We start from the raw sequence: 17592 nt of genomic DNA, 5'->3' as shown, positions 1-17592 counted from the left end.
CACTATAAGCGTGAGGTTAAATTTTCATACCATTACATCCCTAGAGGGAATGGTGCATCACCTGAAGGCCCACTCTCTAATCTGCTACTGTCCAGTTGTGGGGGAGTGTAGTGTTCTGGATTTAGCCAACTGGCAGATGAGGTGCCGACAGCCCCTAGCCTCGAGTTTTGGTGCTGCGCCCGAGACAGCAAAGAACAGAGCAGTCCTGTGTCTGGACTCAGTTGACACAGTCATTTCAGTGGACAGTGCGAGTGGAGAATGCGTATTTGAAAGTGTGAGTAACTTACACAAATATGACTACAAATGAGGCAGCTTCACAAAGTTCTCTCCTATGCCAGTTCCAAATGTAATGGAAGATGATATACAGTTCAGGTACAGCCTAGACAGTTATGCTTTTAGTGCTAAATACCACTAAAACATGGACCATGCTCAGAGTACAGAGAACAAAAAGCTGCCCTTTATTCCATCGACATGGTAAAGCCATAAAAGATTTGGTAGCTGTGATGAGCATGCTTTCTTCTGAATCACAGTTTCACCAAAACCACTAGAGGATTTATAAGACATTACCAAAGCCTTCCAGAGGTTTTTATGGAAGTTGAGTGTAATCCAAACCAAATCCTGAGTAATCTAATTAATGACCTGAAATAGATTGCCCACTGTCAACTGATGACGTGGAGACCACTCTTTTCCACCACTTAAAACACCTTTTAAGGAAAAGAGAAAAAAAAATATGCTGAAGTCTGCAGGAATATATTATTCCTCTTTTGTATAGCACTCCTCTCCCAGAAAAAAACATTGATGGTTAAGATGACTGTACTGGAAAAAATATGTCTTTCTCTCATGGCATTTAAACAAGAAATAAGCATCCCAGCTCAATAAACACAGATTGTTGAGGAATGCTCCACTTTAACAGGTTGACTGAGTGCAGTCACAACACAGTGGTGTGGCGAACAGGGCAGTGATCAGGGGACTGAACTGAGAATGGTGTGTGTGTGTGTGTGTGTGTGGAGTGGCGGTTAGTGAGAAAAGCCCTTCTTTGATTAGCTGCAGCATCAGTGCAGCTGTGGAGCTTTGCATGAGCCACGGCGTGAAGGGGACAAGGAAGTGGCATAATTAATGTTGTGGTGTTGAATTCACAGGCGAGGAGCGATGCTGCTGCTCCAAGTTTGCCAAGGGCCCTGGCCAGCAGCTTAAAGGGGAACAGTGTGAGCCGGGAGGAGCGAGATTAAGTCTCATCTTCCTCCCAGACAAACCTGTAACCTTCCATCCTAACCGCAGAGCGAGAGGGAATGGCCCCTCACTCTACACACAACTCCATCATTCCCTCTGCTAGGCGACTCATCCTAGACCGATGATCTGACATTCTTCAGGCAACAGTAACTTTCCGCTCATTTCTCTAAGCAAGGCTAAAAAACTCAATTTTTAAAATCTACTTCTAAGTGCATAAGTTCCTCAATGAGTACTGAGAATGTGTGGTGTGTCCCCCACCCCCTCCATTTCCAAAACTCATAGTCTGAGACTGGACTGTTCATGTGCATAATCAGTGGGGAGGAAGGCCGAGGGTAGTGAACACTAAAAATATGGGACACCTCAATGGCCCCATGAAGACGAGAATTATTTGGGATTTCCTGAGTGTTTATGACATCCCTTGTTTCGGACATATTCAACACTTACATATAAAACATTCATCATTTCAAATGAGGTGTAAACGTTATTTAAAACACATTGACATGGCACAGAGAGATAGCAAGTATAAAATCATATTTTACTTTTTTTTTTCCATGAAATTGACTATATTAAGCACCAACAGAGATTCTTGTCTGGTCTTTGTGGAAGGATCCCCATTTTTAAACATTCTCATTCCTCTACAACCTGAAGTTGAACTATTACTGCCCCCATGTGGTAGTCCTAGCATCAACCACATCAGAACATTTTCTCAGGGAAGCGCAGTGACTCCCAAGATAAAATCCGAAAATGTTGAACGGCAAAAAGTCTTCATATTAAATGCTTAGACAGAGGGCATAAGGTTCACAGTGTAATCACTGAGTAAGAGGTTTAGATGCTAATGCTTTCTCCCACTCCACAGCCACCATTTTGTACAAGTCCATGGTGGCCTTTGCATCTTCCACTGAGGAATGCCCATTCCGCCCAACCTGGAAAAAGGAAACAGCATTTTTCATATTAGCAGTACCTAGATCGCCTGAAGCAGCAAAGTTATTTTACCGACCGACTTTGGGGAAAAAGCAGAAATATGCATTTGTGGTCTGACAGACCAAACCATGGAGCCTTGACCATGGTGGTTTTCAAATCACAAATATACACGTTCAGACTTATTCTTTTGAAACTAGGAACTCAGATTTTGACTTTTGATTATGTTGCTTGTGCTGCTGGTTAAGGGCCCCTCAGCGATTATTCTAGTGCATAATAATGTTTAACATGCATTATGATGGTGTTTGTATCAGTATATGTATAGTGGTAGCCTAGTTGTATCAATGTTTAATTAAGTCAAAAGTCCAATCAAATAAGTAGGCATACCCATAAGAAAGCAAAGTCTAAAATGAGATCACGCCTTTTTCTCCAAAAGGGATATTAAGTTGAACTTAAATAGAACTTGGGCTAAGACAAGAGGGATATTCCGCAGCTGAAGGTTCCTTGAACCCCACCATCAGCAACTTTTTCATGTCGACCCAAAATCTAGGAAACTTTCAGGGAACATTAATTTGCATATTGTTGGACAGTGAATGAATGTGTTAAAGGAGAATTCTGGTGTGATATTGACCTAAAGTGTGTTGAAACATGATACCGAGTGTGAACGTATGTCTCATAGCCCATCTCGGCTTGTCCCCTGCACTTCAAAATCTGGCGCTAGTTAGCCGATGCTACCAACAGCTTTTTCAATGGTGGTGCTTCGGCATCGGGCTAGCCAAATAAATCACTGTTTTACACCATTTACGAGGCTCAATGTATCTCCACACTTCATTGGTAGACTTCCGATGTTTCAACACACTTTAGGTCAATATCACACCGGAATTCTCCTTTAAGATTCTGATTGGTCAATCCCATTGCCCTCTCTGATCTTAAGTTTCTGTGCCCTCAGTTTACTGTTGAGTGGGTAATGTATGCTTGCTCAGAAGATTTGTTGTCTCATAGTGGCGCTTCAAGGTCCTTTAATGATGCTGTAATCTCAAAATATTTGATATACATGTTGGTCCAACCATTATTAAAAGCTCTATATTTGCAGTCTAGTTTTCTTCTCTTTGAGCAAGGCATGAAACAAAATAAATTACTCATCGCCAACCTACTTATTCATCTGAGTGTCTCTCGTCTCATCCCTCTTCTCTCGTCTTTCATTTTTCCTGTCAGCTGTCATAGCAACTTCAAACACAGACTCGACTTTATCAGAATGCACAGATTTGATTGGATGAGCAGCAGTAAGCTTAAGTGATGTGATGGTTCTTAAAGCTACTGAAGTTGGTTTTAATGCTCTTATTGTTATATGGAACATCTCTTTTTTTATCAGTGCAGCTTTGAAATGTTCTGTGAAAATCTCAATAACTAGGATATGGGTCCAGGGTCTGGATAGGATCATGTTACGGTCTGCCTGTTAGTGACCTCTGTTCTAGTGTATGGGAATGGGTCCCTCCATCTGGTGCTTACAGTACCTGAATGTCACGATTGAAAAGAGCCTTGGTGAGTCTCTTTAAGGAGGCAACCTCTGTTTCTGGTATGCCTGCTTTCTTGTTCAGGAGCGGGATGCGAGAGGTGTCTCGTGTCAGCCCAGCTGGATGAGTGTACTTCAAGGCTTTGAGGTCATTGTGGATGGCATGGCCAACCACCACCCTGCCGGAGATGATCTTCAAAATCTACAAACATTGTCAAAAAGAAGGGACACTGAATACTGCACTGTCACCAACAAGGCCACTCAAGTTCTTCTTTGTTTTATCACTTTTAACATTCACAGATTTACAGTACAATGTTACATTTGAATACTATTCTCTGAAAGCAAAAGATAACATCAGCATTTCTGAAAGAAGGCTTTTTCAAATACTGTCAAAAGCCACTGGATTTTTATTTTACATCAAATCTACAGACACTATTAAAGACAAAAATCACTGTTGACACACCTCTTTTTTGGCTTCTATAAATGGTGTGGCGTTCCGTAGGTTCTGCCAACGGATTCCACTCCAGCGGGTTCTCAGATCCGTAACTGGATTGATGGGTTTGATGAACTTGTCATAGACAACGTCACCCTCATAGGACACAATACTGCAGCGGGCTAACTCACTGTTTTTACCCTTTGGCCCTGTGCCCACCATCTCACAGTCTATGGCCAAGTACTTCAGTGGGTTACCACAGGGGGGCACACTCCCCTGGACCGATTGTGTGACAACAATGCTCTCTGAGGTGGTCGTAACCGTTTTTCCCTGAGGTAAGGATGAGCTGGCACTGGCTGCAGGGGCTGTGGGTTTCTTGGTCTGACTAGAACCGAGGCAGGGTTTTGGGTTAGTATGGACTGAAGTAGAAGTGGAGGAACTTGCACCTTCTCTTTGCTGTGGGGTGAATTTTGTGTGGAAGGATTTGCCGGCTTCTAAAGCTTGTTTATCAGCAGTGTGGAAAGGCTTAGGTCCTGGGTGATGCTGCTGGTGTTGGAATTTGCCGTTTGGGCACGAGTTGTGTCTTTGCTGGGTTTTGTTTTGTTTGTTATTCAGGAAGCCTTTTCTTTCAAGGAATCGTCGACTCTTGAGGAAACGTTTGTGCTTGTCGTTCCCTGTTGGCTTTTTACAATCCCCGCCAGTCTCACTACTGCCAGACACATCATAATGCACCATGAGTCCCGACATTTTTGACAGTGGTCTTTCAACTACCTGCACACTGTTCTGATGGTTGCAGTCGGTCACTGTTTAACACGATGTGGAGTGGGAAGACTGGAGTTGATGTTGATGTAGATCAATTAAAAATTCAGTAAGTAAAAATGCCAAACCATGTCTGCCTCTTGAACATCTAAAACAGAAGACCAACCGTTTATTTAACAGAAAAATACAATACAGTCCAGAGGTAACGTTAAGTAACCGCACACATTTCACAGAGGTTTCAACAATATTGGGCATGGACTTCACGTTAGCCTACAAGGTGCTTGCCTTTATTCTACCTATAGTTTAACCTTACAACTAGTTAGGAATTTTTTTTTTGGTATTGGTATGCGGTACCAAAACCAGCAATATTTTTGAGAACAGCTGAGCTAATGTCGCAAACTCAAGTAACGTTAAGTAAGATAACGTTAGCCTTTGAGCTAACATGGTTAGCTCCTATCTCACTAGCGAACATTCAATCATTTTTAAACAAAAATCGCAAACCTACCGAATGACTGTTGTTTCCGTGTTATGTAGCCGTAAAATCATTAGTCCGGATGTAGGCCTACTAGAACATAAAAACTGACATAATCCTATGTTAACTCTACTGTTGGCCACGCTGATTTGTTTCGGCTTCCTGGGGCCTGGAACTACAACGAATGTGCTTCCGGGTACAAACGCAATGTGGGAAACCGGTGTTAGGAGCTAGATGGTCCTATTTCTTTCATTGACTTCATAACTGCATTTTTACTGTATGTGCCGAGCTGATGAATATGATCTAAGTATATGACTGTGTATTATCGAAAAGTAGGTCACTAGATTGACTGAATTGCAGAAAACTAAAGGCATCTTATGTTATGGTTCTCAGCAGGCGGGCAAAACAAAACAGCATTAGTTATGTCTTGACAATCTCTTTGATAAATTGCCGTGGGCGACTTCTTTACCTTTTTATTGTGCTGTCCTCAGAGGATGTTCTCTGCCACCCTCACCGATGAACAGCAGAGACATGTGGCGAAGAGTGTTACGAATCTGCTTTCTCTTTACAAGCACATCTCAGATTCATACATCATTGTAAGTCATTTATCCACTGTGTTTCCCTTTTAAACGTTATAAGGTTGAGCTACAGGCTGTTTAACTCGATTGTCTGCAGGAGTTTTTCAGTGAAAATCTCTGGGAGTCCTTGCCATTAAGCTGGCAGGAGCCTCTAAATCAGCTGTCACCACCACAGATTGCTGATCTACTGCTTGACAAAAGTGTCACAAATAGAGGGTAAGGGTGTGAGCTATCCTTTTAGGTTTGGCAAAAGCGTACAGATCAGATTTTTGTTGATGTACCCTATACAAATCTCTCTCTCTCCCTCCCTCCCTCAACCTGCCACTTGAACAGATATCCATCTGTCTGGCCTCTCTCTCTCCTCGCCTTCCGAGCCTCTGCCCATGCGTTGGCCTATCCGAGAGTCCCTCCTGATCAGGGGTCAATCCATCCTGGGATAAAGCCGGAAGAATTCCACAGCAATCAAAGCCAGAGTTCCCTCTTAGGACACATCTTCCGAAAGCATGTGAAACCAAAGAAGCAGCATGAGATTCGCAGGCTGGGGATGGTATGCTCAGAGGATGTTGTGTAGTCTTGATGCCATCATCAATGTCGTAACCTTAGTAACATTTAGCATCAGAGTAGCGTCTTAATCAACCACCAGTCACATAAAAATTATAGGACCAAAGATATTTTCCCCATTTTGTCAAGGTTATTAGTTTTGAAGGTAGTCTGTTATAGCAGTACATGTGTTGATTTGTTTCTTGTCTCTTTTGTCAGATGGTGACAAATCTGTGTCAACAGACCAACTGTGATGACGTGGTTGACGTGGGTTCAGGACAGGTAATTCTTGCCCACTTTTACACAAAACAAATTAAGAACAGCGATGCACCAAATGTATCTTTAATCTTTAATTGATTATTAGGGGCACCTGACACGTTTTTTATCCTTTGGGCTTGGCTTGTCTGTCACTGCAATTGAGGCAGATGCCAACCTGGTGTCAATGGCCAAAAAGTTTGACGGACAGCTCCGCTCTACACTGGAAAAGGAGAGGCTCAGAAAGGTAGCTGTTATTAAGCTTCTAACAAAACAAACTTCATGTTCATTTCAGCTAAACTCACTTTCCCCCCTATTATACCTACAGTACCTAACTGCCAATCAAACAATGTCTCCAATGCCCATTTCTACCCTCCTAGACTGACGCTAACCATCTTCCCCAAGTGGTGTCTGGTCCGTCACCTCATCACGTTGTAGGCTGGGTCAATCCAAAGGCCTCGTGGGAAGACTTTATCGAGCAGCTGAATAGTAGGGATGATGAAAGTGAGTGGCCGGTCTCCGCTGGTGGCCTCTGTAAAAAGAGACAGTGGATATCCATGTCAGCCTCGGATCATCAGCCGGACTCCAAGGGCCAGTGTCTGCGGTCAGCGGAGTGTGACTCGCCGAGCTGCGCTGAAGGATCCAGAGCCAGAGCGCTGTCACTGCACCAGGTGACAGATTGCCCTGGCCCCATTTTGGAGGACCTCCAGGCACACGACTGTTCATCAGATTCGGCGCCAGCAGCAGATGTCAAACACACCCAAACGCCACTGGTGAAGCGTCCCTGTAGGTCCAGTCCAGTGGTTTGCTCAGGACAATCAGCTAGCTGCCTGTTTAATAGCACCTTGTCGGACTCGACTGCTGGCCCTGGGGATGAGGAGCGCATGGGCAGAGGTTTCGTCTTAACTGGCCTCCATGCTTGCGGAGACCTGAGCGCCACCCTCCTGCGCCATTTTGTCAGCTGCCCTCGCGTTCAGGGCATCACCTCGGTGGCCTGCTGCTACATGAAGATCACCACCAAGGAGAATCCCTCTCCGCCTGGTGTCCTTGCTCCTCCTCCCACCGCCCAATCGGCTGACGCCCTCACACCCTCTGACTTTGGCTACCCAATGAGCGAGTGGGTGAGGGGATTGCCCGGGCACCAGCTGTCCTATAAGGCGCGAGAGGGGGCGTGCCACGCGGTGGAGGACTACGTCCACAGGCTCCGTGAGGAGAGCGAGCTGCTGAAGACGCACTGCTATCGGGCTGTGCTGGAGACCGTCATCCGGGCGTCGCGTCCAGACGTGCGCAGGGCCGGCATCCAGACCATCAAGAAAGCACACACCCTTCCCTTTGCAGAGTCAGTACATGGGCCGCCTTGTGTGACTTGGCACCAAGTATAAACTAAGCCTGCACAATGAATCGATTTTTAATCAAACTCACAATTTGAACTAATGCAATTAATGGTGCAGCTCACAGTTCTTTTCCAATCTTGTCACATGCATGATTTTTAGATTCATGTCACGCTCCTTGTGTGATAGATAGTGAAGCTCTGTGGCTAGGCATGCTGGGCATCAGTGGCCCAACTTAAAGCAAAATTTGGAATATTGAACTAAAAGCTTGACTTGCAGTTAGATATTTTCCCCAAATCGTGCAGCCATAATCTAAATGGTTTTATATGTTTGAGCATTGACTAACTTTATTGAGGTAGGTAAATAGGCTCTGGGTAAATAGTACTGAATAATGGCACCTGTGGCTCCTTTTTACATATGTTAACTACAGAAAGAATTTGTATTTCCCAAAAATACACTCTCTTGGTTTGTCCATCAGACTAATTTAGACTAGTATTTTCGAATTCTTTTTTTAAGAGAGTGAATGAAGTATTTAGCTCATTATCTTGAGAGGCTGAAAATGAGTGGTTGAAATTATGCCGTATTAAACAAAACAAAAAAGAAAGCTCATTGTATATCAGCTATATAAAATGCAGTAACTATATTAACCATATGAAATACCGCCGCCCTGTGATTTCACTCTAATAAAAGCATAACATGTACCACTGCAGGTATGCTCGACTAGGTCTGCCACGCGTGGGCCTACCTGCTGACCTGCCTCTGGACCAGGCGCGCGTGGACACTATGCTGCAACAGCAGGGCCGTGTGGTGACCTACTTCAGCCTGGTGCTGCTGTTGGCCCCTGTGGTGGAGACTCTGGTGCTGCTGGACCGGATGCTCTTCCTGCAGGAACAAGGTGGGCCGAGACTGCTCTCTGGAGTTTTCTGTGTCGGTTTACGCAAGGCCATGTTATTCCAAGAGTTACTGTTAAAAATAGCATAGAGGTAGTCCAGGGATGCCTAATCTACAATTGTTTAGTGTACTACTTACCCAGCCGTGGCCATGTTAATCCCAAGGTGGCCAAACTTAAAAAAAGTTATTTGTTAAAATATAAATGTATACCTGCATCTTTGTCAGATTAATCTGACTTGCAAAAAGATAGTGATATCATATGCAGTTAAGAACAAAATTATTCATACCCCTGGCGAATATTGATGTAATGTTGATTTTCTCTTGACCAATATGTTTGTTCTGACTGAAAATTACACTGCCACATGCCAAAAGGTTGTAAGACAATGTGGTAGAAACATGGAATCAAAAAAATAAGGTGTATGGGGTATGAATAATTTAGTTCTTAACTGTACCGGTAGTCATACGTGCTATTGCATGGTGTTTTATTCATTTAATTATCACCCGCTCAGCATGTAATGTGCATGTAAAGTCAAATTATAATCTCACAGCTAGAGCCATGTTTAAATGTCATAAAAATAAAAAAAATTGTGACGTGAATGACTAAAGTCATGTCTTATGTCCTGTTACTGGCAGGTATACCGAGCCAGCTGGTGCCTCTCTTTGATCCTGCTTTCTCTCCTCGTAACCTGGTACTTGTGGCCGTGAAGCAGGGACTTACCCAAGGGGTAAAGGATGCTTGTTGAACATGGGAACGTACAAGAAGGTTTTTATTATACAACACAGGGCCATCACTGTGCTTCACAATGTCGATATCATACGAGTTTCATGTGTAGTACCGTCGACAGAGTGTATTTACAGATTATGTTGGTTTGCATTTTAAGGAATTTTTAGTTTTCAGAGATGACCGCATCAAGTATGCATTTTTGGGGCATAATATATAAATTAAAATGTATTACATTTTTTACTGTAGAGTTTATGACAAGTCAGACTGGACTCATGGGATACAGTCTTTTGGAATAAATGGTTGTAATGTATACTGTGCTTGTTGTATGTATGCGGTTGTATACCAAACACACCTGTGATTTATTCAACATTTTAAATGTTTTGCATAATTCATTGAACAGGTGGAAAGATGAGACTATTTAAGAACATATTAGGCAGTCTGTGCATCTTATTTGAATGAAATCAGTGTGGTGTATTGAAAAGGTTAAAAACATGTTTTTCAAACCAAAATTCCATTTACTGTGATGTCTGTCTAAGCATGTACTGTATGCTCCTTCAATTTCCTTGAGCTGCTCAGTGTTTAAGGTGAAATTGGGTTTGAAATTGTATTGCCTGGGGGTCCAGTTATTTTGTTTTGCTCTGGCATATCCAGTAGATAGAAACCATGGAAAGTTCTGCTCCCTGGGGAGCTGCAGAAGCCATGTACCTATAAATAAATGCAAAGAAAGGCCTTGGGTGGTTGTGTGTACTGAGATTTTGGATAGCTTTGTATGTACTTATAGTGCCTTCATAGCCTCAATGAAAAATTCTTATCACCTCTGAAGCATAGAACTATGTGTTTAAAGTGTCCCATCAAAGTGATATTTAAAAACTCTGGTGAAAGGATCAATTTCATTCCCAATTTCTTTCAAGCCTCTGTTTGACATTATAAATTACAATTAGGTATGGGCTACACAGGTTGTTTTACGTGAGTGACAGGTTAAATAATAGACTGCAGTTCTGGCAGGCACCTGGTTCTTACAGCTTTGATTTAATCAGTGTGTTGGAGAAAAGGAACTTAGGTCATACTCAAAAATAAATAAAATAGAAAGCACACACTAGGAGTCTTGAGAGGAAATGTATATTTTACTACAACTTACCACAAAGTTGTTAGTCATAGATGTACAATTCCAAATACCACTTCCCATTAAGTTTGAAATACATTTAAATTATTCACATTGATCTTTCAACAAATGTTAATTAAATGTGGTATTAGCAACATTTTTCAAAGGACTGTAACAAACATGTTGATCATATTAAAATTATTCCCAAAGATATACCTGCCTGCCTTCATGATATGTGAAGGACAGGTTAGGAAACATGCCAACAAGAAAAGACTTAGTTCTTCACACTCTCCACAAAGAATTCATTGCAAGCAACAGTTAATGCTGCAACCAGGACAACAAATTCTTGAAAGTCGACTTCCCCATCACAATTTACATCCAGGTCAGACATCATTTGTTCCACGACCATTGGGTCTTTACTGGCCTAAATTGGATGTTGGAGAAACCAGTTAAATGTATGTGTATGGTTATATGACTAAAGTAACTTGAATTGGTGAAAACATGTAGGACTCACCGCCAGAAAGTCACTGAGTTCTCCCTGTAACAGACTCTTCAGTTCGACTTTGCTCAACTTGTACTTGTCCCCTTCTTTTGAAGAGTAGTTATGGAATACTTTGATAAGGCCCTCCATTGATTTTTCCAACTGGGACACCATTTTTCTTTCTGATCAGTGAAGCCTGGGTGAAAAAGGCCCTGAGGTTAACATTAGTAACCTTTTACAACAACACATTTCTCAACATGCCTTCAGGCCTAAACAAAATTGGACACCAATTAAATTTAACCCAAAAGATTAACAAGGCACATTAATAGTTAGGTCAAATTTCCTTTCAATTATGTGATGTCATTGTGTGCCAGACTGTGATATCTGTTACGTTGATGTGTCCATATATTCTATGAGCAGACAGAATTGTATAAATTATGCATGCCCTCTTTGTTTGAGTTTGAGTTTGTCTAAGTTGAACATCCAACAAGAGGTACATCCATTAGCAAAACGATGTTATCAGATCTTGCCTAAATGAACAAAGGCTTCATATAACAATCAAGGCTACATCACTCACAGCACATTGGTAATTTTGAAAGGCCAGTTCTACACGTTACATAATAGTTAAATACATTTAACAGTAGCAATCCCCATATTACATAGCTAAGAAGTTGGGGAATTATTTTTATTCAGTTTAGTGAAACTGTTAAATTGGATATAGCCTGTAGACTAAACGAGGCCTTTCGCCCCAAGCAAGATGAAATTTGACGCATAGGCCATCACGCGCAAGGTGTCTAAAAGACTGCACATACCAATTAAACTAAAGGCGTAGAAAATGGCTCAATATCGTATAGCTAAATGTAGGCCTAGCAGAATTCTAAAAAAAACACACTCCAGACCTCAACTTCTAGGCTCTAGATGCGTCCATTCAGTCTAGAATTCTGTATGAAAACTTACCTAGACACCGCGTAGAGACAGGAGAAGAATGACTCGTTTGTGTGTGTGAATGTAACATTCAACTGAATATAAAGCTTCGCCTCACCTGCTCAATGATTCAACACAAGGCGCCTCCTCCTTGCCGTAGCTTACCTTCCCACGACGTACCACAGGTGCGCAGGTGCCATCTGCCTGGCAGGTAACCCTGCAGTAAGCCTACGTCATTGGTTGTAAAAGGGGCCGATCTTCATTAAATAGGTTGTGGAGACATTCTCATTCCGCGCATTTTATTTGAGGTGCATATGAGGCGTCAGCCGTGCATGTCTCTATTACATTATTCATCTTCTAAATGTGCATATGTTAAACTTTTGCCTGCACGCCATCGTGTTTCAGACACGATTATTAGTAGGCTTACACTATATAAATATCGTTAATATTTAGTAGTAATCTCTCACCAAGACGAGCATCTCTTCAGGTGTAGGAAAGTGTCCCCTGCACGCGTTGCCCAGGGGATGTCGGATTTCATCATGTCGACCCTAGTGACCTAGAAAGGCTGCACTAACCTTTTCCTTGTTTTCGAAATCCAAGATGCCATCTCTACTTACAGCCAGGGCCAACCGAGTGAATGTACCGCAGATCTATTTAAAACACTTTGATAACCTCAGCTGGAAATTACTCCATTCTTTGGATGCAATAGGGTAGCTTTTGGATGTTTAATTTGTGTCCAGCATTTGTAAATAGATTGAATGTTGGCTAATTAGAAAATAGATCGAATGTTTAGGCGGCCCTCGTTAGAAACAGTGGCTAATAATGAATTCAGTTGACAAATGAAATAAGAAATTATATGGATTTATCTTCCTTTCTTCTTAATTGCTTTTGTAAATTCTTGATCACTCTTGCATTCAGATTCAGATTCATCACTGTGTCAGATATACCGGTACATAACCAGTAAAGACTCACTGATGTATGTTTTTAAGGGCATACAGCCATACACCTCCTCAGCGTTGGACTTTTGGAATGTCAGTGACAACATTAACAACTTTACAAAAACTGAAGGAGATCTTCCCAGGTGACTTTATTTGTTTCTGGCATAGGCCTATACAAATACAAATACTGACCATCAGGGGCAGATATATTATGATACAGGTGGGTCTCACTCAAAAATATTGTGGAAAAGTTCATTTTTTCCCCTTAATTAATTTCAAAAAGTGAATCTTTCATATATTCTAGATTCATTAGATATAAAGTGAAATATTTCAAGCCATTTTTTAATCTTGATTATAATGGCTTACAGCTCATGGAAATCAAAAAGTAGTATCTCAAAACAGAATAAAGAGGTTATAATACAGAAATGTCGACATTTTGAAAAGAAATCAACAAATCTGACTAATCTAAAATAGCTCATTTATACACAATACTTGGTCTGGCTGCTTTTGCACAAATACTGCATGGTGTGGTATGGAGGCAATCAGCCTGTGGCACTGCTGAGGTGTTATGGAAGCCCAGGTTGCTTTGGGTTGGCAACCCGACTGGGTTGTTGCTTTGATAGCAGCCTTAAGGTCGTCTGTATTGTTGGGTCTGGTGTCTCTCATTTTCCTCTTGACATTACTCCATAGATTCTCTATGGGCTTCAGGTCTGGTGAGTTGTCTGGCCAATCAAGCACAGTAATACCATGATCAGCAAAAAACTATGGTGCCGAGTCCTGCTTGAAAAGGAAATCAGCGTCTCCATAAAACTTGTCTGCAGATGGAAGCATGAAGCGCTCTAAAATCTCCTGCTAGAAGGCTGAATTGGCTCTAGACTTAATAAAACACAGTGGACCAACAACAGCAGATAACATGGCACCCCAAATCATCATTGACTGAACATCAAACTGGACTTCAAGCAACCTGGATTCTGTGCCTCTCCACCAGATTCTTGGGACCTTGATATCCAAATGAAATGCTAAATTTGTTTTTATGTAAAAAGAGGAGTTTGAACCACTGAGCAATGCTCCAGGTTACTTTCTCCTTAGCCCAGGTAAGACACTCTAACCTTGTCTCTGATTCACATTATTGGAATGTGCAACTTGTAGACAATTTCCTGGACATGTCTGTGCGTGGTGGTTCTTGATGCAGAGTCCAGCCTCAGTCAATTCTCAGACAATTCTTTCTGCAGGCTGCAGTCATCCTTGTGGCGTTTTCTATCACACTTTTCCCTTCCAGTCCACTTTTCATGAATGTGCTTTGATACAGCACTCAATGAACTGAACAACCTGCCTTTTAAACAATGACCTTCTGTGGCTTACCTTCCTTGTTGGTGTCTGTGTCCTCAACCCGATCACACACGCGGGTTGGTGTCCTCTGTATTTCTGTACCCTGATATTGAAGGTTTCCTTTTATTCATGAATTATGACTGTTGGTCCAATGTGTTTTTTTGTATTGTTTGTCTTTTTAGTTATCCACTGTACAGCACTTTGGTCAGTTTATGCTGTGTTTAAATGTGGAGCTAGAAGAAGAAGAAGAGTGAGAATGAGAGGGGGAGCTCAAAGAGGAGATGAAGGAGGTAGAGGAAGAGGAGAAGGAGGTAGAGGAGGAGGCCCAGGTAGAGGAAGAGGAGAAGAAGGAGATAGAGGAAGAGTCAGAGATGATGAATAGTTACAGTATTCTTGTTGCTTAGTTTTTCTTCAGAGTCAAAGTGTATGTACTTCATGCAGTAATTTTTATTTGTCTACAGATTTTATTTGTTTCATTGATTTCATTGTTGGTTGATTACTGTAACTGATTAAGAAATACTGTAAGTATTGAAATAAATACTTGAAATATTCAGTCTGCAGAATCAGGGTTGTGCAGTGCTCGGTAGGTTTATAGTAGGCCTATTTGTGTACATTCTCCCTACAGTATATCTCAAACTAATCATGAAGAATGTTGTGGGTTTGTCACTATTGTCATCTAAATTATCCCTTACATAACAATGTCTGGCCAAAAATCAAGCACATGCTATTTCCTAAAATTAGGTTTTTTTTTACAAACGTGTTTTTTATTTATCACAGCAGTGTGGAACTGGCGGCAATAGTGTCTGATCATTGAGGACTGTATTGGTTAAATGAAAACTAATAGCATTTTTACAAATATGTGTATATGTTTTGACTGAAGTGTGTATGTTTTGACTGAAGTGTGCTACCAATCTGGTGCTAAGTAGTCCATCCTGCTACAATAGCAACACACATTCATACACATTCAAGTGAGTACAGAAAAAGAAATAAGTTATTCTATGGTCCCCTAAAACCATTTATATTGCTGTTAGTTCAAATGTTTAACTGTGTGGTGACAAATAGTGACATTTTTAATAAAAAGACAGTTTAAGAAGAATTAATGTCAGATCAAAAAGAAGCTGATTCTTCATGGAGCATCAGCCATCTGAGAGGATATGGTATCCTGAGAGGAGAAAGGTTATTATTCAACCTGTAATCGACTGGATGAGGCAGGATTATGTTCCATCATGGATTGGTGAGTATAGTTGCTTCCTCTCTGAGCAGGTCTGGACTTGTCCTAACAGACAGTCCACAAGTCAAGACCAGACATGTCTTCCCTTACTACAGCAAAAAACATCCGGAAATCAGCTATCAGAACAGCTATTGAAACCAACACAATACAAATGAACTATGTATTTACCTAAATTTCATATTTTTCCTGCATTTGATGTCAGTTTAAAACAGGATTATAATTATAACAGGAGCCTGTCACATGACTAAAATGTTGGTCAATAGAGAGATCAATGAAGTAATACATTTGATAACTGACATCAACGCTACATGGGTCTTTCTAGCCTGAGCACTAGACTGAATTTATTCATTCAGTGTCAGCTGAGTGCAAGCCTTAAACCCTCATCAGTAGCGGATGTCTGCCACACAGCTCACTTGTTATTTCAAGCGAGACACGAGATATCCCTCCTGAGCCACCGAGTTGTGACCTTTCATCACTTCCAAGCCTTCGCTCGAGTGCCTTGGAGTTTCCACACGAAGGGCATGTGTCCTCAAAGGGCCCACTGATTGAGTGCCCATGAGAGTGGGGATGATTACATAGTTTCCTGTTGCTTTGTGGTGACACATGCTAGCTGGTTCAGCCAGCTCTGCTCTGGCAGTGAGGGAAACATGCTACACCCCTTACCAAAAAAAAAAGGAACCCCTTATACTTATGCCCCATTTTGAGTTTTTTGCCCGACATTGCACATCATCTACTTAGGAGGGCATTGCTCCTACATTCTTTGGCCTATAATCAAATGCTTGACTTCTTTGGAAAGTTGAGACACTGTAGTTTCTTGGAAAACAATCAGAAGAACTGTGTGATGTACACAGAGTTACAGAGGCTAGAATATTGTTTTCTCTTTCTGCCGAATAACAAGCATCTCTGAACTGACCACATTTCAGCCCTCTAGGTCACTTGACTTAGAAACACAACTGAGCCCTAGCACCAGGTCTTGTGAAGCTGTGTTCAAAAGTAGATCAATATAAAATGAAATATGAGTACTTTAGACCATTATTTGCCAAGGTATGTTCATGCGTTTTGTAAAATGCCCAATGGAAACTCCCCATAGGACTTTTGGTTATCCAAAATGCATACTGACAATCAAATGCTTACTGCATATGAACCACTTTGTGTAGAAGCATAATCTTGGTCTCAAATGAAAGGTAACACTTTGAAGTTTCATGCTTGCATTTGAATTGAACTTCAGGGGTTCTGATATGGAATGACTACTAACAATAAATAATTACACCAAAAATATAAATCTTTACAATTTCTATTTGTGTATAAGATGGACTATACTAGCCTAGAAATCTAGACGCGCCCCAGCAAATTACATTTGCTGCCAGGGCTAGTCTAACAACTCTCCGTTGGCTTGTGAGCTCCAGAAATCGAAACTTAATCAGGCCAATGAAATCGTGTATAGAGTCGTTAGGTGGGCTTACCATAATGATTGATGGCAGAGTTGCAATGGTTTGGCTTGAATTCCCTGCTACTTGAAAACAAATAAGATGGATGTTGCTGTTGGCGAACAGTGTGACACGAGTTAAGCTTTTATTAAAGTTGGCAAACGTTTGAACTAGCCAACTAGCTCCGCTGGTGGGAAACGCATGGGACTCATAGCGCTGCCGCTGTCCTATAGCGTGCAGAGGGAATTTGAAAGACAACTGATTATCCCGCCCCTCGGACTGAGCACTGCGAATGGTGAGTGCCCAGACCCTACATTTAAATGTGGGTCTGGCTCGTCAGGCTAGGACTACACATCTGCACAACTAATATTGAATAAAATAACATGATTATTCAATTTCTATGGATTCCTGTGAATATGTAAAGACCCAATATGCTATATCTAGCATATTGCTAATGATATACACCGCAGCTAGAAGGTAGGGAAGCACCAAAGACAGAGGAGGGAGAGGAGGGCG

The 17592-nt window shown here is 41.7% G+C and overlaps 3 protein-coding genes across 8 annotated transcripts; 1 reads left to right on the top strand and 2 right to left on the bottom strand.

The window, feature by feature from the left end:
- Nucleotides 1-1744: 1744 nt before the first annotated feature.
- isg20l2 (interferon stimulated exonuclease gene 20-like 2) lies at nt 1745-5531 on the bottom strand. The gene is made up of 4 exons (XM_042106444.1): nt 5359-5531; nt 4125-5001; nt 3663-3863; nt 1745-2153 (listed from the first exon to the last, which is right to left on the bottom strand). The coding sequence occupies exons 2-4, from the start codon at nt 4839-4841 to the stop codon at nt 2040-2042; spliced, it is 1032 nt and encodes a 343-aa protein (XP_041962378.1). The 5' UTR covers nt 4842-5001; nt 5359-5531; the 3' UTR covers nt 1745-2039.
- mettl25b (methyltransferase like 25B) lies at nt 5077-10718 on the top strand. Of its 5 annotated transcripts, none has more exons than XM_042106403.1 (9): nt 5077-5130; nt 5817-5921; nt 6001-6119; nt 6237-6450; nt 6663-6725; nt 6808-6945; nt 7079-8037; nt 8740-8924; nt 9554-10718. In XM_042106403.1, exons 1-9 carry the CDS (start codon nt 5107-5109, stop codon nt 9661-9663), a joined length of 1917 nt encoding a protein of 638 aa, XP_041962337.1. In that variant the 5' UTR covers nt 5077-5106; the 3' UTR covers nt 9664-10718. The 5 variants fall into 5 exon arrangements, with proteins under 5 accessions (XP_041962337.1, XP_041962339.1, XP_041962340.1 ...); XM_042106405.1 differs by lacking the exon at nt 5077-5130 and adding an exon at nt 5465-5521; XM_042106406.1 differs by lacking the exon at nt 5077-5130 and adding an exon at nt 5489-5562.
- Nucleotides 10719-10747: 29 nt separating this feature from the next.
- Nucleotides 10748-12379, bottom strand: s100a1 (S100 calcium binding protein A1). 2 transcript variants are annotated; one of them, XM_042106468.1, is made up of 3 exons: nt 12270-12379; nt 11261-11423; nt 10748-11170 (listed from the first exon to the last, which is right to left on the bottom strand). In XM_042106468.1, exons 2-3 carry the CDS (start codon nt 11399-11401, stop codon nt 11021-11023), a joined length of 291 nt encoding a protein of 96 aa, XP_041962402.1. In that variant the 5' UTR covers nt 11402-11423; nt 12270-12379; the 3' UTR covers nt 10748-11020. The 2 variants fall into 2 exon arrangements, with proteins under 2 accessions (XP_041962402.1, XP_041962400.1); XM_042106466.1 differs by having other exon boundaries at nt 12185-12361.
- Between the last annotated feature and the right edge of the window lie 5213 nt (nt 12380-17592).

The sequence above is a fragment of the Alosa sapidissima genome, chromosome 10, assembly GCF_018492685.1.
Source record: "Alosa sapidissima isolate fAloSap1 chromosome 10, fAloSap1.pri, whole genome shotgun sequence".
Lineage (NCBI taxonomy): Eukaryota > Metazoa > Chordata > Actinopteri > Clupeiformes > Clupeidae > Alosa > Alosa sapidissima.
This window is presented reverse-complemented; position numbering and strand designations above follow the sequence as displayed.